This window comes from Prunus persica, chromosome G5, assembly GCF_000346465.2.
Source record: "Prunus persica cultivar Lovell chromosome G5, Prunus_persica_NCBIv2, whole genome shotgun sequence".
Lineage (NCBI taxonomy): Eukaryota > Viridiplantae > Streptophyta > Magnoliopsida > Rosales > Rosaceae > Prunus > Prunus persica.
In genome coordinates, this window is record NC_034013.1 from 4,813,683 (window position 1) to 4,838,351 (window position 24,669).

Sequence of the window (24,669 nt, forward strand, 5' to 3'; positions counted from 1 at the left end):
ATTTCATTAAAATTTGTCGATGCTATTTAAACAACTTTCTAGGGTTGTATTTTGTCGACTTTCAGATTACTATTCCCTAGAAAATTGAGAGAGTGTTCCAGAATTTTATGAAGGGAAATTGTTCGTGAACCCTTTTACTTATAACTTCCGTTGTGTCATTAATTCTTACCAAAACATTCTCTGCAACATGGTGCTTTTGATTGATGTTCACAATTTTTATTAAAACTGGAATTAATAGGAGCATATTGCAAGTAATATGGCCCTGAGTGTTCTCACTTTTCAGTTTTGTCTTGTCTCTACTATCTTCTACAGGAACAACATTCTGAACTTGAAATGCATTGTAAGCATCACGCAGAAAGTGGAAGCCAAAGGAGTAATTTGTGCCGAATTTCCCATTTGTCCTTTTGTGTTTTTAACGACACAGGTGGTGATTCAAGAACTTGGTGACTATACCCAGTAGTCTCATAATTATAAGACTCGTATATCAATGAAAAGTAAAAACAAAAATTATGAATTTGTGACAACCCAGACGACAAAAACACAAATTTATGAAGTAAAAGCTTTGCAAACACAGAGTAGAAGCATAAATCCATATGAAAAGTCAATGATTTATAAACACTATTAAAAAAGTTAAACAAAGAATCAACTATTAAGTAATGCTATAAGTATTATGGTGTTGTGTGATAGAGTGTATTAGGGTGTCTTAGGAGTATATTTGGTAGTTCAATAGGGTATACTAAGTTAAATTTACATTTTGATTAAAATATTATGATGTACTTAAATCATAGAGTGTACTCAGGATTCATTTAGGAGCACTCAAGAATATGTATGTGCGTTCTTTTTTATGTTTTTATGTATATATCTTTGGCATCATCTGAATGACTAGCAAAACGAACAAGCAAGAGGAGATGAAATAATTTGTTCTTATTTAACATTTGTGACTCTTAGGGCCTGTGGCGGATCCAGGAATTTTCATTCATAGGGTCAATCTTTTCCTAGTCCTCGAGCAAAACTAAAACTAAAACAAGACTCAAAACAATCTTTCCTAACATTTTCCACACAACCATAGAGGAGGCCGACAACGGACTCGTGATGCAAGGGAATGACAACACCTAACAACGCGCAATGGTGTCGGTCTCCTCAAACCGAAAACTCGTGAAGTTTCCAATAGATTCATACACTTACGAGTATTTATAGTTGGGTAATTAGCACATTAATTTGTGTCATTAAAATAAAAATAAAAAAATGACAAAAAAATGACAAAAATATTTATAAAACTAGAGGGAGAAAATGTAGAGAGAAGTGATATGCTAAAGATAAAGCTTCACCATGTTTATTCTTTACTTAATCTTTGGTAGAACCACCTATTTATAGGCTTACAAGATAGAAGATTGAATACCATCATTTACAATATACCTATAGGTTACAAGTACTAATTACAAAAACTTAATGCATAGGTTACATAAAATCCAACGATGGAATATTAATAGGTATGGTGGTCATCCACCAACTCATGCATTTACAACACTCCCCCTTGGATGTCCACCATACAATGACATAGTTCCCTCATTAAAAAACTTGCTTGGAAAACCTAGTGGGACAAAACCAAAGCGAATGGAAAAAGAGTGAAACTTTCTTCTGAATCATTGATATGGTGTTGGATGAGCTTATATTGCCTCGTTAAAACCTTGCTAGGAAAAACCCAGTGGGACAAAAACCTAGTCGAAGGGAAAAAGAGTACAACGCGCATCTGCCTTGAATGTAGTAGAATTGGGATGCTCCCCCTGATTGATATCTCCCCCTGATTAATATCTCTCCTTCTCTGATTTGAGCAATACAAGCAACATTGTCTTCATACATGATCATCTATCACACTATTCAACCTGCTTTTCTCTTTTCAAATGATTGAAATCTTTAGGAGTATCAACAACTAATTTAGTAGTTAGAATATGTTACAACAATATCAAATTTGAATTCAAAATACTCAAACTCTTAGTGTTAACTCTTAATTAAGAATATTGTGGTACTTTATATCCTTCAAGAAGTTGCTTCATCCGATATATCTCAAATATTTCATGAGCTTTGAGGATTTCCATGTACCATATAGTCTTAATAAATATGCATTTAACACATACTATAAGTTTTGCGTTAAAGTAACAACCGCACTTATAGAAATGTGGATGCATTTACGATGAGATTGGAGACTAAAACCACATGTCTCTCCCAGGAAACCTTATGTCATATTAGTGATCTTATTTTACTTCACAAACACCAATTCGTAACCTTCATACTGAACATTTGTAATTTGGTGTTTGAGTTATAGGTTCAATATCCAACTCTTCTTATTTAGTGATAAATGGAATTGCCTATTTCCATTTTTGGCCAATCACTTAACTTGTCGACATTCATGAAACGTGATTTAATATAATCATAGCCCTTGATGATTGTAATAGCTACTAATAAACCAAATGTATCATCAATTTGTGATCCCACAATTCTTATGTGCATGCACATGCATAATTTATAATCATCTCATTGCTTTGGGGTACCAATGCCTCTTCAGGGGCTTATGTTGTCACTTATGGGACAAACATCTCTTTTACAATGAATTATTTAGAATATGTGGATCATAACCTCCTATAGAGCGTTATTTTTTATAGGGCTTGAATTTTTCAAATAATCTCCATTTCTGAGGAGTTAAGTCTTTAGAACCTATATTTCTGACATGCTTCAGGCATGCATTATATATATAGTCACCATGTTAATGGATTGTGATACGAGAATATCAATCCACGTTAGCATATGTACAACTTATATATGCATTTTCTTGATGAGACAAAAGTGGACCGATTCAACACTATTTCACGACATTCTTTAGGAATTGTCATTTCTCCCCCTAACGGCGGGAAAATTGTCTCAAAATGTAGGAAAATAAACTCACAGTCGTTATCAAATATGTGACCATTTTAGTAGGCACATTCAGTAAAACTGGTGAAGTGATCCATAATTAGATGTTGTATAGGCTCACAAATATCCCCTTGAATTATTTCAGGAAAGATGGCTCAAAGTCAATTTTTGACTGAGATGATCTTATGACAGCTTTTATTTGTGAGCGTTCTTTGTAATGATATTGTTGGACAAGACAATAATTTGAGTCTTTAAACGATGTTCTTACAAATTTATAAAAATCTTATGCATCATTGTGGGACATGGATTGCCAAGATAGTCATGTCACAACATAAAAGTTATTCGGTCAATGAACTTCTAGTTCATGACATCATAATCTTCAACTATAATAGTTGTGTAACATTGGGGCCTCAAGAACCTTTGGTTCATAACATCATAAACTTCCTACCCACAAAAGAAAGTAGGAAGTTTCTCCAATAGACGCCTCTGGCTATCAATATTGGGGCGGTAATACAAAACATTACCATTGTAAAACGAAATTAATTAATAACCTAACATAAATAAAATAAAATATAATAAAATAAGTAAAGTGGTATAAACAAGGAATAAAATAAATCAATTAAAGATTATGAAATTCCAAGATAATCCAATATTAATGTGGATTCAATATGTAGATAAAACTACAAGTTTAAGAATTGGATTTCCAACCAATTCAGGTTCATATAGGCACAAATAAGTAATGAACTTCAAGTTCATATATAGTATTAAGATCCATGAAAAACTATGAACTTCAGGTTCATATCAATATATATTCGAAACTTCAGGTACGAATACGTAGATCTAAATAAATTGAATTAATAGTTGTGCTTTGAACTTCATACTCAAATCGATGTATATGCACTCGAAACTTCTGGTTCAAGTTCTTGACATATGTAGGCCTCATGGAATTCTGATTTTGATTAATACAAAATCAAGGAGTTTTATGTCCTTATGTGCTCTTTAAATTCGCGGAACTTCACGCCCTCAATTATTTGGAATCAAAGAACTTCAGGTTCTGATTCAATCAAAAGGACTCTATATCCTAATCTAGTTATATGATGAGGATCACGGAACTTCAGGCCCCTGATCTTTTGTATAATTCAAACTCATCATAATAATTAAGATCATACTTAAAATTAAATAAACAAACAAATAAAAACAAAAATATGGCATTATATTCATGTGTAATAAGAATGAGAATTTTTTTTCTTAAACAAGCATGATGAAGTCTAATGGTGAGTACAAAGAAACTCTATACCATGTGATGACTCTAGCTCATATAAGAAGAAAGAAAATTCAGAGAAAGAAAACATACCAAGAGCAATGTCGTGCTGATAACGTGTTATAAAACTAGAGGGAGAAAATGTAGAGAGAAGTGATATGCTAAAGATAAAGTTTCACCATGTTTATTCTTTACTTAATCTTTGGTAGAACCACCTATTTATAGGCTTACAAGATAGAAGATTGAATACCATCATTTACAATATACCTATAGGTTACAAGTACTAATTACAAAAACTTAATGCATAGGTTACATAAAATCCAACGATGGAATATTAATAGGTATGGTGGTCATCCACCAACTCATGCATTTACAACATATTTCACATTAAAAAAAGAGGAAACAGGGGACTACATTAACTTTAAAATTTTTTTTTACAAAATAATATCATGGCGCACTTCCTGATTCCACAATAGGAGCCTTTAGTTTGGTCCTCTGGAGGACTTCTCTTGGGTTTCATGCACAGCTTCTTAGGACTCATCACTTGAGCTCCCAAAGATCACACCTATAGCTTGAGCATAACTTGTGTCGTGATCTCGTTGCTTGCGTTTACCCTGTCGATCTAGGGCCTCTAGCTGCTTTTGCATGTCTTGGGACTAAAAATCTACCATCTTTGATAGCTTTTGATTCTCTTTCTGCAGTATTTCAAGCTAATGTCGATTTGCCTCCTCCGTCATTGACCTCTCCCTCTTCAAACTCCTTATAACATGCTGACAATCTTCAACCAAATTCCGCTCTGCAACCAACTGGGCTCTTGAGACAGATGAGGCGATGCCCCACACTTGTGACAGATGTCGCACTTTGCACGCTTAGTGACATGGCATCACTCACCACCCGGTTATCATCCATCATTCCCAGTATGCGCACATCCTTGGGAGTCACCAAACTCCTCGCAACTCCAACAGCAACTCCGTTGTCAAGGAGTAAAGAGTCGTTTACGGTAAATGGCCTCATGAGGAAGCAAATTAGGGCATCTATACTGGTGCAGCCCCTTGCCCATGCCTATGTTAGTGAAGCTAGGTTTAGGTCGAGAGAAAATGAGAATGAAGAGGCCATTTTATTTCTGAGTTTGAGGAGATAGGTTTAGATTGAGAGAAATAGGAAGAAAGAAAATTGGTGGAGCTAGGTTTTTTTTTTTTTTTTTTTTTTAAGTTATGATTTTTTTCTCCCCTTGTTTCCCTTTATAGATGTCCAATATGACACTCGTAATTTCTAGCTTTCCGCCTCCTTGATTTCCGCTTCGTGTTTTCCGCTCTATGTTTTCTTGCTTTCCACCTCGACCCACTTAATAGGCTTTCCATCTTGACCCGCTTTATTAAACGAGTTATAATAAGCATCTTCCGCTCTAAAAATTTATTTTATGTAAAAATATTGTGCAGCATTTCGGAATCAAAGAGTCATGGTGCTTTAGTTGTGGGTTAGCAGGGATAAATTAATTAATTTAATTAATTGTGAAATTTCAATTTTGCCCTTGGGGGTAGGGGCATTTTGGTCATTTTTTAATCCATGAGGATTTGGGGAAAATGAATGGTGCCATTACGTAGATCGTACCTAGATGAATCCGTAGACACATAGTGGACTCGAATTAGAGTTGTAATAAAGAAGTTACTATCAAAACAAACTCAATGGCACAATCGTAATTATTTCAAAAATGATTTTTAAATACCTGAAAAAACACACACACACACACACTCTCTCTCCCCCCCCCCCCCCCTGGGGTAACTGGTAAAACAGCAGCGGTTGTTTTCTGTCGCCATTTTTTAAGGCATCGGTCCCAAAAGAACTGCCTCCGCTCCCTTTTCCAGCCCCACCCTTCAGCCGCCACGATCCGCTGTCGCTGTAGCCAGAAATTGCAAAAAAAGACCAGATTTTTACATAAAATTTCCGGAGCTCGTTCGGACGTTTTCGGCAACCAAATTCTTCGAACTTGGTACGTTTTCTTATCTTCTCAATGTGTTCTAGCTACTGGTTGGGTTGTTTAGGATTACTTTCTGCTTTTTGAAACGAATTTAAGCGATAGAAGTTTTGGCCTTCAGCCCTTGATTCCGGCCACTTCCGATCACTTTTTGGGGTAGGTCCAAGAACAAAATTGCTCCACTCAATGTCGTGATCCTGTAGATATAAGTCTTGACCATTAGTTTGGAGTTTTTCCGATCGCCGAAAATCGCTTTGGACACCCACACGCTTCCTGAGCTTGTGGCGGCACGTGGGCCTTCGTGGTTGTCTTTGGGTTCTAAAATGATCCCCATGTCGTCCCGAGCACGACGGTATGCTCGAATGTGAATTTGGTTATCGTTTGATTATCGATCGGATATTGCATATTACGCGTTATCCGGGTTCGACATGTTTGGACCGTTGGATTGACTTCAATTTCATATATGTTGATCTAGGCATCCCAAGGATTATATAGGATTTCACAGATCGTGAATCGAAGCCCCGGACATTCCGATTCAATAACTTAAATTTGCGATTAAATGATAACCGTCCAATCGTACGGTCACGAGCAATCCAACCGTTCGATAAGGACCAAACTTGCAGGATGTGTATTCTAAATCTTGTGGAACCCATATGAACTTCCAGCAGTTTGACCCAATTTGGAAAGTTTGACTGCCCGGTTGACCGAGCGTTTTTCGAGGCTATTCCATCATCTGAAACACGTAGTTGGACTTTAGGAACATCTCGTTCCTCGTACACTTACTTGAAACCCCGAAAACTAGGATTTTAATTTAAAGTTTCCGTTCGAGGTGTTTTATATTAATCTCGTACTCGTATTCTGAAATAGGTACTCCGACCACTCGTACGCAGCAATCAAGACCCTCTCAGGGTCAAGCAGTGTGGGAGTACTTGTGAGTGGACTTTGTTTTCAAATAACAGGCATTGTTTTATGATGGAAAAACTATGCATAATGATTTAATGGTTTATTGAATATATTATATATTCAATTGTGGAATTTGATATTTTTGTAAAGTAATTGCATTATATTCGAGTTTTGGCATATTGCAAGTATCTTGAGTTGATATATAATATTTTTGAGAATTGCTATCTATGATTGGTTAGGTGTGGGGTATGTGGGATATTGGTTTGAGATTGTGAAAAGAGAGTAGATTTTAGTTATGTCAGTTTGAAGTGCTATAAGCACTACCCTATGTACCTCCCCTGATTTGGAACCTTGGATTTGGATTGTTGAGATACTTGGATATGTTGGAACCCGGGCACCCTTAACGAGGCGTTTCGTAAACCCTTATCGGGTAATCTGCCCGCGCAGGACTTGTCACAGGCATACGAGTATTGAGGGCTTCTGTTGTACGTACTGGTAGAGTCAGTCCGCCGGTTGGATAGCTCGTTCCCTAGCCACATGATCAATTGAGGATTCTTCCATGTGCACTAGTCAAACAATCCCCTGTTTGGATTGTTTCCCCGATACAAACTAGGTGATGCCATACCTATATATTTATTTATATATATATATTACGCATTATATACATATATATAACTATTTGTTCTTTATTATTTATGGTGAGGATACTTCCTCGCCGGCTGTGCCAATGGGCACGCTTCTCGAGTGAATGGTGTGGGATTAGTATGGAAGTTTTGATTGGGTTGAGAAGCAAATTATCTTTTTGGGACTTCGGATTTCGTTATGATTTTGACCAAATTATGTATACATATATATATCCTTGATGGTTTGATTGCATATGATTGCATATATATCCTTGATCGTTATATATCCTAAACGGAGGAGTTATATTGTGTTGATTTCATCTGTGAACTAAACTTTGGTGATCCACTTGAGAAATTCACTAGAATGTAATAACAACTTTGGTTACAATCAAGAACCGCCTTAGCTCTCACAAGAACCTTGCTCTCTTTTCTCTCAACCTTGCTCAAATCCTTTGATGCCCTTGTAAACACCCAATAATTCACCCTCTTAAACAATTCTCACGCCTGAACTTTCTCCTCTCTTACAATTAGCCTAGCTCTAAAAGTCATATTTATAATGCACATGACTTAGGTTACAAATTAACTAGGAATAGGAAACCAAAACCCTATTAAATTAGAGAAGTCTGGAAGCTTCTTGAACTATAGAAGATATTTCTATATTAAAAAGAAATTCACTTTTCTGAGCATTACCTATTATCTTATTCATAGGTCAAGATGATATGAGTAGGAGAAGTGGGAAAGACATGATGAAGGAGAAGAAGACACTCTGACTTCTTCTGTTATTTTTTTGGTTTTATTTTCTATTAACTTTTGTTAATTTTAGTTATCAAAACATTAATTTAGGGTAAGGATAGAATAGGAAAGAGAAAGAAAAAAAATTGATTAAAAAGTATTAAAAAGCAAAAGAGAGTATAAGTGGAGAAAATGGGAGTGGAAAGATCAGCTCCCTAAATTAATATATTATGCAAAAAAAACTAAAATAAAATGATAACATATTGATTTTTAAACTATTTTTTTTCTGAACTCTTAGATTAGATCCAATGGTGGGTGACCACAACTCCCCTTAGAACATAGGGTCAGAAAACGGGACTGTATATATTAGGTGGAACAATTAGGTAATCTTGGGATTTTGTATTTTTTTTTTTTTTGTTGTTACATTGGAGTTCAACGGGATCAGAGCTGTGTTGGGACCAAAGCAGTCCTAGGCCCCCACTCAGTTTTTATTATTAAAAAAAAAAGTAGTAGGCTATTATTGGATAATCCATATTAATTAACATATTTATTTTACAACATGGAGCCCTACCCAGCCAAAACTACGTTTCCTCTAAGACTACGCCTTCTTTTGCAAACCCATTCCCAAAAGTTTTAAGAGGAATGCTAGTCATAATCACTCTAAAGCGATTCTCGCGATCGGTTGGCTTGCTCTCTCTCTCTCTCTCTCTCTCTCTCTCTCTCTCTCTCTCTCTCTCTCTCTCTCTCTCTCTCTCTCTCTCTCTTTCTTCTTCTTCTTTTTCTCAGTCTCTATATCTCTCTTTGTGTAAATTTGGTTAAATGTCAGATGCCAGATACTAGAGGCAGAGATTTGGGAGGGAAGGATTATAGAAACCCCCAAAATTTCACAACTCAAAAAGGTTCACAACCCCCAAATTTTTTGCCGATAGTGCGACTATAGCCAAAAATGGTATAAGGAAACTGGCGGAGGGAAAGAAGGGAAAAAAAAAAGAGAGAGAGAGAGAGAGAGAGGAGAGAGAATAAGGGGGAAACTCGGAAGAAAAAGAGAACAGAGAGATAAGAGATAAGGAAATAAAGAGGAAGATTTGTTTTTAGTTGTTATCTCGGCTTAAGCCCTTTTGTTAAGAAGGAGAAGAAGCAAGAGAAGCAAGAGGAGAAGAGGAAAGAGGGAGAGATAGAGACAGAAGTAGAAGAAGAAAGAAAAAGAAAATTAAAAAAGAAAGAGAGAGATAGAGACAGAGAGAAGAAGAAGAGAGAGCGCGAGGCAACTGAGAGAGAAAGATAGAAGAATAAAAAAAATAAAAAGGGGAATACATTGGAAGCGCATGTACACGTGTTTAGCAAGTATCGTGAGAGTCACTTTAGAGCGATTGTGAATAGCATTCCTCAAGTTTTAATAAAACTATTATAATTATTATATTGTTATAAAACCAAAGAATTGAGGAGAGAATTTAGGAGCAGAGAATTGTTGTTCTCTCTTCAGTATTATCTGTATGTTTACAAAGGAAGGGTGTGAACCCTTTTGTAGGCAAAGCCTTCCAACATGTGGGCTCCACCTTATAATTTACAACACTCCCCCTTGGAGACCACAAATGATACGGAATATGTCTCGTTAAAAACCTTGCCAGTAAAAACCCAGTGGGACAAAAAAACTGGTCGAAGGGAAAAAGAGTACATAACCATGTGTAACATAAAATTCTGTGTATAGTGACACGCGTGCGACACTGCCTCATTAAAACCTTGCCAGAAAAAATCCAGTGGGATAAAAACCTGGACGAAGGAAAAAGAGTACAATGTGTAAAGTTCTTTCTTGACAGCACGCTCCCCCTGATGCTTGGCAAAATATCTTTAAGCCATTCTGTTGATCATCTTTCTGAATATCATAGTTGACACTGCTTCTGTGAGTCAATCTTGAGCGACACTGCCTCGTTAAAACCTTACCAGGAAAAACCCAGTAGGATAAAAACCTGGATGAAGGAAAAAGAGTACAGTGTATGAAGGTCTTTATTAATACCACGCTCCCCCTGATGAATATCTCCCCCTGAAAACTTCGTGACTAGCTTTTTCCAGTAAGCGACCATAGAGATTTCCAGAGTCCGCATATCTAATAACACTTGGGTTATTTGTAAGTTCACTCAAAAATATGCCCGTATATGGTGTTATGCTGAGATAGCATCAAATATGCCTCACATCATCCCAAAATGATGGTGATGGAGTTGAGCTCTATCTGGAAAATACGATGTACGGTCCAATATACTTCCGGAAAATCCTTAAAGTGTCCAACGGATAATCCTCATAAAAATGCTTCAATACTTTCTTAGTATAAGCAAGAATCTTGTTGGCATAATGCTCGATCTTTAAGTCGAGACAAATATTTCTTGTACTCACTGAGGCAATTTATGCACATTAGTATTGAGTACAGATTTTGTGCTTCAGGCACATGTCCTTCAGGGACTTGCTTCATGCAATTTCAATCCTTTCAAGGATTTTGTTTAAAGGGATTAAACTTTATGACACATTATATAGCTTTAACCCAGCTATTTATACATCTTTAGGGAATCGCTTCTGGCAATATGCTCCGTGCATTTAATAACCCTTAAAGATAACATGTTGTTCTCCGTAAATGTGCAATAAAGGGGCACAATTGAATCTATAAATATGGAGAAAACCCAACATTCCTTGTTTATGCCAAAAACATTGTGTCATACAAAGTAGGTATATTCCCTTCTATTCTGAACACCCAAGTATAAATTTCAGTATTAACATCTTTTGGGGTTCGTACTGTGGGTTTGTTCTTTCACGTTCATTCTCATCTATAATGGAATTACCTCATTCCATTTTGGCCAATGATATTGTCGACATTTAATAATTGAACGTGGTTCCAATTAACACAGCCCATTGATGATTTGAGTAGCTACTCCAAAACCAAAAATTGTCATTCATCAATTCATGATCCCATCATTCTCATTTGCACGTGCATGCATCAATTATAAGCATTTCTTTGCTTTTGGGTACCCAAGCCACTTCAGGGGGCTTTTATTATGTGAGAATGTGGATTATAACCTCCAATGGAGCGTTATTTTACATAGGGCGTGGAAAATCTCCATTTAGGGAGTTGGAACATTTAGAACCCATATATCTGTCTTGCTGCAGGCATGCCACTGATTAGTACATACATGTCAATTAATTTATGGGACTTTAACCCATATAATTTGCTATGCATTAGGCGTGCACAATATCAATATTGACATGTTAAAGGATTGTCCTTTCGGGACTTCAATCCACATCATTTGCTACGCAACAGGTGTGCATCATATTGATCACTGCTATACCCATATTCTGTTCTTATGGGACTTTAATCTGTGCAGTGTATTATCAATGTATCCAACTTGCAATCTGTAAAATTTGCGTTAATAATTCATGGATACATACAAGCCATTCTTTTGGAACGGACTTATCTCCCCATTTGGTTACCTTTCAAGATAAAATATCAAATAAGTATATAAGCATAAAACAACACAAGTATTGCTTACATCCTTAAGTGGGAGAAACTTTTCTCAAGTATCATTCAAGCTCGTATCGGCCCAGTAAATATAATGTAGCGCTTGATGATCTAGTTATATCCTGCAAGAGCAAAATCACAACTCTTTTCTCTGTCAAAAATAAATAACCCTCAGAGTTAGGATCACTCCATGGATTCTTTCTTCAGATGTTCATTCTAAAGAAATAAAATCTCTTATGAACAGAGAGTTACAAAAAGAGAAAAAATGCAAAAAAATTGTGATATTGATTGCAAGATAAGGTAAGCAATCAGGGAAGGAAGCTGGTGGGAGCAGACAACAAGCTCAGCAATCAAGGAAGGAAGCTGGTGGGAGCAAACAACAAACTCTCATTTCTTCTAGTCTAGAAGAACTTCCGGAGATTAGAGCATAAGGTTGCCTTCACAGTTCCCTGATGTGGCGGAAACGTGATCAGTGATAGTCTCGCTTCCTGAATGGATGATCAGAGATAGTCTTGCTTCTCGGGCATATTAAGTGCTCACTGATAAGAAAAACAAGTAGATATCGCATCACTAGGTATGGAGAAAACTGGATGTCTTCTGCAAAGAAAATTTCGTTAGTAACACATTTATACACAAATAAGAGGAATAGGTAGAACCGGTGAATTTCAAATTAACCATAAGAAAATTGCGAGATTCTCGGGGTGCTTTTGAAAAAATAGCTCCGTGAAATCCGCAAAGCAAGATCGGCTTTTGACGAAAATAATACTTTGAAAACGCCGAAAGTGCCGACAAACATTAATGGAGGCCACGTGAAGTTTTGGAATCTGGAAAAGAAAAAGAGAATATGGGGATCCGAAAAGATATTGGGATCCTAAAAAACTATAGCCATATTTCCTCCTATAGATATTGCCTAAAACTGTAGCCATATTTCCTCCTATAGATATTGCCTTTGCAAAACTTGATTGGAGCAACTGCGTTTCAACTTAACTTCCTTCATTTTCTGAAACTTTAGTTTTTTTAAGACTTTCTTCGAAACCTTCTTAAAAAATGGCTTCCTCTTCTTCCTGCCCAAATTATTTTAATTTAAATGATACTCCCACAACAACCAGTGACGCCAAAGTTTGGCGTCCATCCTTTGTATCCCAAAATCGTCATCTCACAGTTAATGATTCTGTGATGATGAATGATGCTACTGCTGTCATAGTAGCTAGGAATTTCATTACTCCAATGGATGAAATGCTGTTAACAGGGAGGTCTGAGGAAGAGGCTATTGATGACTCAATGGCTTTTAGCATTTAGAGTGCTGCTTCTGTTTCTAACATGGCTGATCGTTTGCGTGCTAGAGCAAACGAGGTTGAGAGGCTAACAACTGAAAATTCGTCTCTCCAAAGAATGCTTCATGAGTCTCAACAGGAGGTTGAGAAACTTAAAGGAGAGAATAATGCCTTATTGAAACTGGTGAGTTCGTACTCTGTTGATACACTGAGAAGGCTAGACATGCTGCAGGTCTCCAATGAAAGAATTTTGGGAGACCACGAGAGGCTCATGGCTAAGCTTAAGAGGCGTCGTCCTCTTCCTTCAGAGGCTTCCTGAACATAATGTATTTTTATAGATTTTACAGGGCCTGCACCTTCATTGCAGGTGGAAAAATCTATCTGTTGTATGTTCCTTTCATGTTATAATAATTGCGCACATTCTTAAACTTGCACTTGTGGTTTTTTATGCCTTTTCAAAATGACGGTTTGGAACCTTGTGCCTTATAGGTTCAAATAACCACATCGACTCTCCCAAATTTCATATTTCAATGTATGGAACTTTTGGCCTGGGCTAAACACAAACTCAGAATTTATTCGCCCTTTTCAAATGGACATGAAATATGAATGGAGTAAAAGCCACGCTAATATCTCATATATTTTTTACAATTTTCTGTACATATTTCTGGACTTCAAGCCCTTACATAATTGTCCATATTTTGAGGAACTTCTGGCATCTCATTTAATTGCTAATCCATGAGTTTAAGGAACTGCAGGTTCCCTTTTGAATATAGTGACGGTTTACCCAAAATGGTTAATATTTATGTATACGTCACTATTCATATATCCGGTACTATTCATCAAGTCATGAATACGTATCTATTCATGTGGACAGTACATTTGCCAGTACAGTTATCATCCATGTGTACGGCATTATGAAACAATACGGTACTGTTACATCATTAAGGAACCCCAGGTCCTTATTTACATGTTAGGGATCAAGGACCCTCAAGTCCAATCACATGTTTACAAATATAGTATCGGAGAGACTGCTAGCTCTCATATTAACATCATCATCAAGGATCTTCAAGTCCTGATGTAATTGTATGATGAGGATCAATGAACTTCTGGTTCTGATCTGCATACTGTAAAAACTCATCATACAGCACAATTAATCCATAAAATAAATTGCAGATAAATAAATTACTGGTATGGACGATAAACCCGCACCATACTTTAAATAAAATTAAATGTGCGGTAAATTAAATTCATAAAGTAAACGTGCTTGTATGGGCACTAATTCTGCTCCATACTTTTAAATAAAAGTAAAGGCGTGGACGATAAACCCGCACCACCCTTTTAAATAGATACTGTTATATGGGTAATAAACCTACACCATACAGTAAATAATGTATAGTAAAGTAATTTCATAAAGTATGAGGGTCAATTCCACATCATACTTTAAGTAAAAGTAAATTTGCGGTAAAGCAAACGTGCTTGTAAGGGCACTAATTCTGCTCCATACATTTAAATAAAAGTAAAGGCGTGGACGATAAACCCGCACCACCCTTTTAAATAGATACTGTTGTATGGGTAATAAACCTACACCATACAGTAAATAAAATAAATGTGTGGAAAAAGTAAAGACAATTATTTGTGGGTTCTTATCAACACCACGATCAAATAACATAGTAGATAATATTATTATCGTTTGTGGAAGGCATCATGCTTGTCTCTCAAATCAAATGCTTTCCACCTGTAATCTGCACACCTGCACCAATTGGTTTATTAAATACTGTAGAGAAATAATAAAGTAATAGAGAGCATAAGGGGCATAGAGCTTATTGGATTTTTCTAAGGACAGGTGGGTGGGGGCTCGTGTGCCTGTGCTACTGTGCTTCTATGGAGCTCCACGTGAGTGACCTTTTTTTTTTTTTTTTTTAAATTTATAATTTTTCTTTCTTTCGGTGGGTTTGCTGTTGGATCTTCTTTTGCTTTCATCATTGCTGCGTGATATTCCTTTTGTTGAGCACTGAGAATAAAGAAAGTGACAGTGCTTGAAAATGGACTCAACCATGGCAGTGACCTCATCTTCCCTAATGGGTCTGAGAGCCTCGATCCTCTTGGGAGAGAAAAGCTCCAGAGTGCACACCTTCCTCACTGCAAGAGGGATCTGATTTGCAAGAGGGATCGAACAAATCTATGAGCAAACTTGGTTCTTGTTCGCATTGGGAACCAGCTCCTGCAGAGCCTTCATTCTCTCTGCGATTCTCTTTCTCCGTAATCTTTCAGCGATGTTGTGTGGGTCAGTGGCTTGGCCTCTCCTCGCCCTGACTCTGGGTCTGGCTTGTGCGGGTGCACCCCCGCCCCCACCCGAGCCACTCGCCGGACCTTGGTTCATCGCCGCCCCTGGACCTCCATAGTTCTGTGCCTGCAGCGAGCCTCCCTGAGGTTGGTGAAAATGCTGATTGGGAGACTGAGTAGTAGCCCCCCCATGCAGTGATCCAGAGAACCAATTGAACAGGGTTTGAACAGAAGAAGCCCCCTCACCTCCCACAGGATTGGGAGATTTAAAGGAGGAGGAACCCTGGACGACGTCGTTGTTGGAGCGGTCAAAGTCTCCGTTGCCCAAAGACAAGGCCATGGGAACGAAGCCAGAGTTGGCGGACGTTGATCTGGACATCATGAGCTGGTGCTGGAGTGGCACAGCTGAGACAGGATTGGTGCAGTGATGAAAATTGATGGGCTTCCAGAGTGGCACCAGTTTGGGTCGTTTGCACACTAGATTTCAAAGCAGGCACTGCAGCTGAGGCCATTGTTGAAGAGGGCAGTGCTCAGCGCAGCTGTGCTCACGCCATAGCCTTGGCTGTAGAGATTTCCATATCCACAAGCCCCACCCATGGTGCCAGAGGCATCAGAGCCTCCGTAGAAGGTGGCATGAGCTGCTTCCCATGCACCCCCACTGTACACCCCTGGGATTCTTGCTTCAGCTACCCACATTAGTGAGATGAGTAGAGAGGCAAGGCAAGCAGAAACACTCACCACACCCATTTTTCTTTTCTGAAGTTTCCCTGATTTATAATAACGTGAAAGGTGAAAACTTTGTTGGGTTTTCGATGCAGATGAAGAAGAAAGGCAGACAGAGAGTCAAAGGCTACTGGTTCACGGAGAGTTTTGGAAGAAGGCATGAGTGTTTTGATCAAATTTCCCGGCTGGTATTTTAGAGATAATCGTGCTGATAACGTGTTATAAAACCAAAGAATTGAGGAGAGAATTTAGGAGTAGAGAATTGTTGTTCTCTCTTCAGTATTATCTGTATGTTTACAAAGGAAGGATGTGAACCCTTTTGTAGGCAAAACCTTCCAACATGTGGGCTCCACCTTATAATTTACAACATATATTACCTTTTAACACAAATATTATCTTTTTACACTAATTGCTAAAAAGCAAATAGATTTAATTCATTTTTCTATTCAAATGAAAGAACCTTCATTTAAGAAGAATATGCTTGGGTAGTAACTAGTGAGCACCTTCTCATTCGTACCGTGCATAATACTGTTAAATGTTTTGACAGTCGTTCGCTATATACAAGCAATAATATATAAATTCTACCTCGGAGACATACAATTACTGTACAGTTCAAATATAGGTGGTCCGTCCACTACTAATTGTATTGATGTCTTCTATATTTCTTAAATCTAGGTGGTTAAAGTGGGGAAAATATCAATATATGCTTGGATTTTAGTAGTTGGCACGCATGTATGAAAAAGAATATTCTTTGATAAAACAAAATATTTATAATTTTTATTGTACATGTCATGCTCTTATTAGTCGATCTAGGATTATGTTGAAAAAGAAATAAGAAAAATTGTATTTCAAATTCAAAAACCAAAATTTGGCTTTAATCTCGAGATTGAAAGCAATAAAAAAGTAATTTAAAAATAGGTGTGGAATAAAAACTTATAATGAATCAATTCAGACTCAGAATCTCATTAAATTAAACGGACCTAAACTGGTTAGTTATTGGTGTGGTCAATTTGGTTTAAGATCTAAGATCTCGAATCAAACTAAACGGTGCCCACCCTACATTTTAGTGAATTTACGGTTGTCATTTGGGATATAGTTCGTTGGTTGAGTTCTTCTACTTCTATCTATGTGGGTAAAGATTTAAGACACCTAGGCATCCAATGAAAACTTGTGTATACCCTCCTCCCACTGTCTCTTGTACTAAATAACAGTGAGTCGAACTAGTGGGCTTTGTAAGACGATGTGAAAACTATTTGTAGATGTCCACACCCAACATCTGAAGCTTTGCTGGTGTACGGTCTCACTGTCATGTTGTGGGCTGATTGCTACTCTAGTCTAGCGAGGATCTGGGCCAGGGGCACTTGATCTCAGCCCACAAAGGAAAAGTAAATCTAGGGTTTTGCTCTCTCTCTCTCTCTCTCAGTGTCTATAAGTTGTCTGTTTCAGCCTCGTCTACTCCCTCGAGTCTCTCACTCGCTAAATCTCTGTGTTCTCTCTTCAGCACGCACACTCTGCCTTTTTTCTTTATCTTTCATTTTCATGGTTTGGTGACATGTTTTTGTTGTTGTTGTTGTTGTTAACTTGGATTTTTAGGAATGATAGATGAACGAAAGCGAGGTGACGAAAGAAATTCATGTATGTCAGTACACTGATAACAGTGTGATGTTACTGTGAATCCCGACAGGTTCTGATCGCTTTCACTCACACGTTTGTCTGAATTGCGTCAAATTCTTTTTGTTGGATGATTGGAGTGCTTCTTTTGTTGTTTGGGCAGCTGATGATTCTTATTGATATTAATGGGTAATTTGCGTCTGAAATATTCATTGATGTTTTATCTATCACCTTGGAGAACTGATGCCCTTGTTCTTTTCCATTTTCTCCTTAGCATATGTTTGTGGGTTTCTAGAATGCTACTTTCCTTTTGAATTACTTTTTTGCTGCCACTGTCAGCACTAAAACCATTTTTCATTGTTTAATTTGCTCTTAAATGGTTACTATTTTTGTTTGAGGCCATGGTGATCCTACCGACCCCTTTGGTTGCTTTCATACCGAGCATATGATGAATCTTTTTATTTTTGTAGTGTGGTTAAAGATATCTGTGGAGATAATACGTAATGGGTTTGATGTATAGCTCTTTGGCCGGTAGGGATTGCAAATCTATTTACCTGTACTCTTAATATCAGAAGGAGGGATTGAATGAGGTTCGGGTTGAAGAGAAAATAAAAATGTTTTCTTTTCTTTTGTATTGTGATCTTCATTGAAGAATATCTTAGAGTGGGATAAAATTCTTTGGAAGATGAGAAATGGGTCATCTTCAAATTTGTACTCCATTGGGGATGCTCTTAGAACATCTCTAAGAGCATCTTCAATGGTAGTCCAAATTTCGAGAGGGTCTATTTTTACACTCCAAATGCTCTTCAAATTGTGTATTGCAAGGAGAAGAATTCATGTATGTCAGTACCCTGATAACAGTGTAATGTTACTGTGAATCCCGACAGGGTTTGATTGCTTTCTAGCTAACTTCCTTCCTTTTCCCTTGGATGGTTGGAATGCTTCTTTGCTTTGGGCAGCTGATGATTCTCATTGATATAATGGGTAATTTGCATCTGAAATATTCATTGATGTTTTATCATCTTGGAGAACTGATGCCCTTGTTCTTTTCCATATTCACCTTGGCATATCTGTGTGTTTCTAGATTGTTTCTGTCCGTTTGAATTACTTTTTTATTGCCATTCTCATTACCAAAATCACTTTTCATTATTTATTGTGGTCTTAAAATGGTGGCTATTTTGTTTGAGACAATGGTGTGCTTAACCTTGATCCTACCAACCCCTTTGGGTGCTTTAATAGCGAGCATACGCTGAATTTTCATTTTTTTAGTGTGGTTCAATATGTCTGTGGAGATGTTGTGGAATGGGGTTTATGTATAACTCTGTGGCTAGTAGGGACTGTAAATCTACTTACCTGTATTGTTGACATCAGAAGTAAGGATTGAGTGAGGTTAGAGATCATTATTTTGGCGAGAAGTTGCCGGTATTGTGGTATTGTTCATTTAATTGTTGCCAAATTTTAGCTAAAACAGTTGGTTATTAGGGCATTCCAACAAAGCCATTTGAGCATTCAAATGCATTATTTTCACTTTTTTCATAGCAAATGGCAATGCTATTATTTGAAATAGTGAATGGCATATTGGGGGAGGTCGTTCAATGTGAAAATTTGGCATTGTTGTCCATCCTAAATTGTGGCAAGAGGATTGCTAGGTACCTTCCCTTGCTATCTTATTCTTCTTACCTTTCTCATTCGCCTGCAGTCTTGTGTATCATGCAAATACATATGCTAAACCTTTAATTTTTTCAAAACATATTATTTCTGACATGCTTACCCTTAATGAATGCTTTAGCTAACTCTCATATAAGGGTAAGTAAGGGTGATTGAAATTTATGTTTTGAAAGAGTTGGAGACTTCAGTGTTAAGTGCTTAAGTAATACACAGCACGAGAATGGGTAGGCTAGATTGAATAAGATAAGAGGGGAAGGTAGCTAGCATTCCTCTAATTTTATATGAAAGGTGTACAAAATCCAATTTGGTATCATCACCTTTTTCCAAATTATTAGTTCTTGTCTTTGTTTAAATTTTTGAGCTCAATAGTCACGAAAGTCAATATTTCAGACAAACAAATAAGCAGATGAATGTTTTTGTAAATGTTGTTGCCTTGAGTTTCTCACTGCTTCAATTTCATATGGTCGAGTAGGTGTTTGCCGTCAAGTTTGCTGGTTACAACAAGTCTAATGTACTCCTCATTGCTTATAGCCTTGTAGTTTGCTGCCTTCTCCTTGACAAGATCGGGCAGAGGACCAATCATGCTCATCATATTTGGGCTGTGAAATCCTGCAATTGAAAGCCGTTCCCTTTCTGTGTTCACCACAGCCCTGTGCTCAATGCTCTTATATTCTCCATTACTCAATATCTGCAACAACATAGTGATTAGATGGAAAGCGTCAAGTACTGTTGGAGAGACTACATTTGTTTGACAGTATTATGTTCCAAATGGAGTATACATTATCACATTGATTGTTCATAGGCACATTACTTCTATACAATGTGGTCAAAAAATGTGGTTTATCAATCTTATAAACTATTGAGTATTCATTGTGGTACCTCAATGATGTCGCCGATGTTGACGATTAATGCACCGGGTACTGGCTTTATAGGTACCCATTTGCCATTGTTCTTGATTTGTAACCCTTGAACATCATTAACTTGAATTAGTAGAGTCAAACCCACAGCATCGGAGTGTGGAGTGAGACCCATAACCCTGCTAGCCTGCGGACAAGGTGGATAATAATTCATTCTTAGACCTTGAGTTCCATCCTCAAACATGCTTGCTAGCTTCTCTGAATTGAGCCCCAGGTTCTTACATATTAACTTCCATAGGTACTTTGTCACTTCCTGTAGTTCCACCGAGTACTTATCCAGGGTCTCCCTGGTAGCAAAGTGACCAATAATTAGTACATCAATATAGCAACGTGACTAATGCTAATGGCTCGTGTTCAATGCCGAGCCATTTTTTCTGTGTCAGAATACGAGTTAAAGGAGTTTGTTGTGTCAAAATCGAGTTACTTGTGTTGACACTAATCCGACTCTTGTTAATTATTTAAGTTAACATGTCCTTTTATATTCATGTTAGGCTATGTTAGGTTCGAGTTCGGTTGTCATGTCAAAAATTGCCACACCTAAATTGAATGACAAAAATAAAACAACGAAAGAAAAACCCAAGGCTTAGAACTTGATCGGATCTTAAAGAATTATAGTTATTGCTAATCGCATGTTTGATTTGATTTAGAATATTGATCATAGACTGCATAAGTACCTGAAAGAAGTGGGAAGGGTAGGCCAGAATGTAAGATTTCTTAGGGAGACTGGTTGAGAGAGAAGGAAGAGCATGTCCCCCCAGTCAAGTTTTTGCTCTTCAGAAACAACGAAGGCTTGGCCATAGCCTTCAATATGATTCGGCAGCTGAGCATAAGCCTTCTTTTCTTCTAATGGCAGCTGGAAGAACTCCTTTGTGTCACTCTTGATTTTCTCAATCACTTCTTCTGATACCCCATGATTGATCAACTGCACCAACACCACAATTCATATCAAGACATCTAACTATTAATGTAAATCTTATAGCGGATAATATCCGGAACAGGACCTCGGATGAAGGAGTAAATGCTTTTAAACTTTCAACTATACGTTTATATTTAAAAGACAGCAACTAATACCTGAAAGAAACCCCAGTCCTTACAAGCCAAGTGAAGCTTTGCCAATTCCTCACCATGGCCTAATGGATCCCCTATTAGCTTGCTCATATCAACTACCGGAATTTGAAGCGAGTCCTCCATGGAAACTTCCTCATGTTCAATTTCAGGCCGGATGTATCGGGGCGGGATTTCCTTCAAGTTGTTGGAAGCAAGAGCTTGAACATTCTCAACTGGGAGAGAACCACCCAGGTCCTTTCTGCTGAGTACCTCAGTCTCCATTCTCACACTGAGGATTGAAATTCTTTCTGCCATATATTATAGACATTCTGCTATATAGATATGTACTTTGGTGAACACAACTCTAATCAATGCCACGTGGAGTGCTAAGCATCTGTTTGCATCTACCCTTTTTGGACGGCATTGGATCTTAATTATTTGTTTAGGGAAAGCTTGTCTTTCGAAGAAACAAAGATGCTTAGCTTGTTATTTATGTTCTCAAACAAAAACAAGAGTAAATTCTTAAATTTGCTCATCCGGCATTTTTTGTTGTTATTGAAAGTGCAATTGTTCTTTATTTTAAGTTTAACCTAAAAATTAAAGGGTCAAATTACATTTTTGGACATACAAGTCTAACATTGTTAAGAAATCAAGTCCTACAAGTCTAACATTATTTAAAAAATCAAGTCCCTATAAGTAACATTGTTTTGGGTGATTGTAAATATTCCAGGGAGACAAAAGTGTCCTCACATGTGACGGTTTCATATTGCCATGTCGTATTCCATCTATTATTTTGATAATATTTATAATTTAAATATTGTCATGTCGTATTGATTCATCATTGATCTTTTAAATCTTTTATGTTTTTATTTTTCGTCAATGAAAAAGGCGCTTCGAACTCATAAGATCTTTCAACTCTAAAAATGAAAAATACCAACTAACCATTAGAAGATATTAGAAGATCGGGTGAAGTCTATTTAAAGTGCTATCAGTAATTTCTAAAGCATGTATTGCAGATAATAAGAAACCCATAAAATGAACTTCGAGTTCAATATCATACATGCACTACCTAGGCTAGGCATTGACAAACCTACAATGCTTCCTGATCTCTCCTTGGTTTCCAGTCAATGTATTGATATTTCCCATCTTGATCACTGATTTTACAAATGAAGCAAAGAAAAGCTTTTGATCAGAGGCATAAGCCCACACCTGCTTTAGTATCTCCCCGTCATGATCTTGTGTGACCAACACATTATCAGACCCCAATAAACCTTTCCCTTGGAGTATGTTAAGGTAGTAATGGTTGTCAAATCTGGCTGGTGTCTGAAAATCAAGCGGTGCTAATTCATCGTCCCTCCCTGATTTCGGGCATATGGACCGTAGCATTCTTCGAAAGGTCGTATATCTCTTGTATTTATCGTATAATTCGTATTTTCCTCTGAAGTTTACATCATACACCCTCTGTCTGAAACTTAAACATCTTGCCCTTCCCATTGTGTGGCTACCTGCAGATCTACCCTTTGTAAGTCCTATCATTTAATAGTAATTTCATTGAGAAAGAAAGAAAGAAAGAAAAAAGGCATATTTTTCACATGATATTGATTCTTGAATAACTTACCTGACAAGGCAACCAAGTCTCCTACATCAAGGCCCTGTTGTTTGAAATTGGCAATGAGAGTTTCTAGAGAGGAATTTGGAGCGGGGATGAACTGGTTGGCACCACTGAAGCTTGCTTCCAGTGAGTCTCTCCTGCCTAGCCACACATTCCAGCTTGGTCCACCTCTCTTTTCACCAACAGAAGAAAAACGAAAAATGTTACAAAATACTTACAATTTTTGAGAGAGTGATGCTACATGTATCAAATTTAGTGAGGACATTATTTCTGATCACATCTCTTATGGACAACATCGAGACAGAGATGTACCAATGCAACAGCATCGCGAGCAGCCAAGGCTAGAATATCAGCACATGAAACTGTTGTTGGACAAGCCTCTTCCAGGTGATACTTTATCTCATCGACAACCTCAAATCCTCGTAAAGAATCTAGGTTTGGGCCGGCTTGCTTTTCACTGACTATGCCTCCATAGCTGTCCAAAAGAACAGATGCATCGCACCCCTAACTCCAAAGAAACAAAAACTGTTAACAACAAAACAAGAAGATCGAAGTATAGTATTGATTCTTGTTTCATATTTATGATATTGCTGTGTCTCTCCCCTGCAGTATGCATGCACTGACTGGTACAAGGGAAGACAAACTTGCAAAACCAAAGTCAGCAAATTTGGCTCCGTGTGTGTTTGTGTGTGTGCGCGTGTGCGGAAGGGGGAGAGGGTGAGAGAGAGAGAGAGGCTCAACCATAACAAAACAATCATGAAAATGCAAGCGAAGGAGTGAAGCCGCCATTCGAGGATCTTTAGCCACCGCAATTGCAACACTACGCCTCACAATCTCTTCTGCCAAAGGGCACTTTTCTTTGTAATAGTCAAGAAATAGAGGTCCATCATCCTCAACAGAAGTTCCAGTGCCATGAAAAACCATTGTTAGTACTATCAAGAACATCCTCCTCATGTTCTCCATTGTAGAAAATGAAATAATGGATTTATAGTGTTGATTGGATTAATTTCTGAGACCGGAATGTTGAAGTAACATCTCCATCTATACTAGTTTGATCTATATAGGCGTTACTGTGACGTTTTTACTGTACTTTGCTTCAAAATGTTGCCTTCCATGTTTTCAAACCAACTTAGCATAACCACATTCCTTTTTGATATTTTGTTGAAAGTTGATGCAACTACTCTTACCTAATTGTCTTCTCATTATCTCAAAAGCTAACTACTTAGGTTCAAGGGCATGGGGACTATTTCATGGGTCCACAAATTACGGTTAAGCCCGTTATTAGCAAATGGTACAGGTTGAAAACCAGAAAGCAGCCATTTTGTGCCGGATTGAATATGCCCGATTCTGTTGGGGCTTATATTAGCTCCGGTGGTAGAGAGTATCACTTCTACACCCCCGGCAGAAGTTCGAACCCCCTCTCTCTATTTAAAAAAAAAATACTTCTACCCCACCCTTATTCTGTCACTTAGCAAGATAGTGTATAGTGCATTTGTAGACTGCATTATTTGGTACAGTGTTTGGGTATTTTGTATTTCCTATACATTGACTTTGGAAAATCCATTTCGTTTTTTTTAGTTCCTTTTTGTTGTTCTCCAAGTCAGAAAACCATTAATTTTTCCTAGTTCTTT

At 37.5% G+C, this 24,669-nt stretch overlaps 3 protein-coding genes across 3 annotated transcripts; all 3 read right to left on the reverse strand.

The window, feature by feature from the left end:
- LOC18778062 (transcription factor bHLH82) lies at positions 15,357–16,207 on the reverse strand. The gene is made up of 2 exons (XM_007208939.2): positions 15,958–16,207; positions 15,357–15,865 (listed from the first exon to the last, which is right to left on the reverse strand). Exons 1-2 carry the CDS (start codon positions 16,205–16,207, stop codon positions 15,357–15,359), a joined length of 759 nt encoding a protein of 252 aa, XP_007209001.2.
- LOC18776634 (S-norcoclaurine synthase 1) lies at positions 19,702–21,965 on the reverse strand. The gene is made up of 4 exons (XM_007209229.2): positions 21,451–21,965; positions 21,054–21,301; positions 20,342–20,666; positions 19,702–20,150 (listed from the first exon to the last, which is right to left on the reverse strand). The coding sequence occupies exons 1-4, from the start codon at positions 21,739–21,741 to the stop codon at positions 19,905–19,907; spliced, it is 1,110 nt and encodes a 369-aa protein (XP_007209291.2). The 5' UTR covers positions 21,742–21,965; the 3' UTR covers positions 19,702–19,904.
- LOC18776157 (peroxidase 20) lies at positions 22,379–24,180 on the reverse strand. Its single transcript, XM_007209294.2, has 4 exons — positions 23,780–24,180; positions 23,351–23,542; positions 23,045–23,210; positions 22,379–22,931 (listed from the first exon to the last, which is right to left on the reverse strand). Exons 1-4 carry the CDS (start codon positions 23,999–24,001, stop codon positions 22,501–22,503), a joined length of 1,011 nt encoding a protein of 336 aa, XP_007209356.2. The 5' UTR covers positions 24,002–24,180; the 3' UTR covers positions 22,379–22,500.

Excerpts from the sequence above, each read along its gene's own strand:
- LOC18776634 (XM_007209229.2), bottom strand. The coding sequence starts at position 21,741 with ATGGCAGAAAGAATTTCAATCCTCAGTGTGAGAATGGAGACTGAGGTA. Across the intron at positions 21,302-21,450 it reads AGGACTGGGGTTTCTTTCAG|TTGATCAATCATGGGGTATC; the intron begins GTATTAGTTGCT and ends GTGTTGGTGCAG. Across the intron at positions 20,667-21,053 it reads ACCCTTCCCACTTCTTTCAG|GGAGACCCTGGATAAGTACT; the intron begins GTACTTATGCAG and ends CTTTGCTACCAG.
- LOC18776157 (XM_007209294.2), bottom strand. The coding sequence starts at position 24,001 with ATGGAGAACATGAGGAGGATGTTCTTGATAGTACTAACAATGGTTTTT. Across the intron at positions 23,211-23,350 it reads CTCGCGATGCTGTTGCATTG|AGAGGTGGACCAAGCTGGAA; the intron begins GTACATCTCTGT and ends GTTGGTGAAAAG. Across the intron at positions 22,932-23,044 it reads AGACTTGGTTGCCTTGTCAG|GTAGCCACACAATGGGAAGG; the intron begins GTAAGTTATTCA and ends GTAGATCTGCAG.
- LOC18778062 (XM_007208939.2), bottom strand. The coding sequence starts at position 16,207 with ATGGGTGTGGTGAGTGTTTCTGCTTGCCTTGCCTCTCTACTCATCTCA. Across the intron at positions 15,866-15,957 it reads CAACAATGGCCTCAGCTGCA|CTGTGCCACTCCAGCACCAG; the intron begins GTGCCTGCTTTG and ends ATCCTGTCTCAG.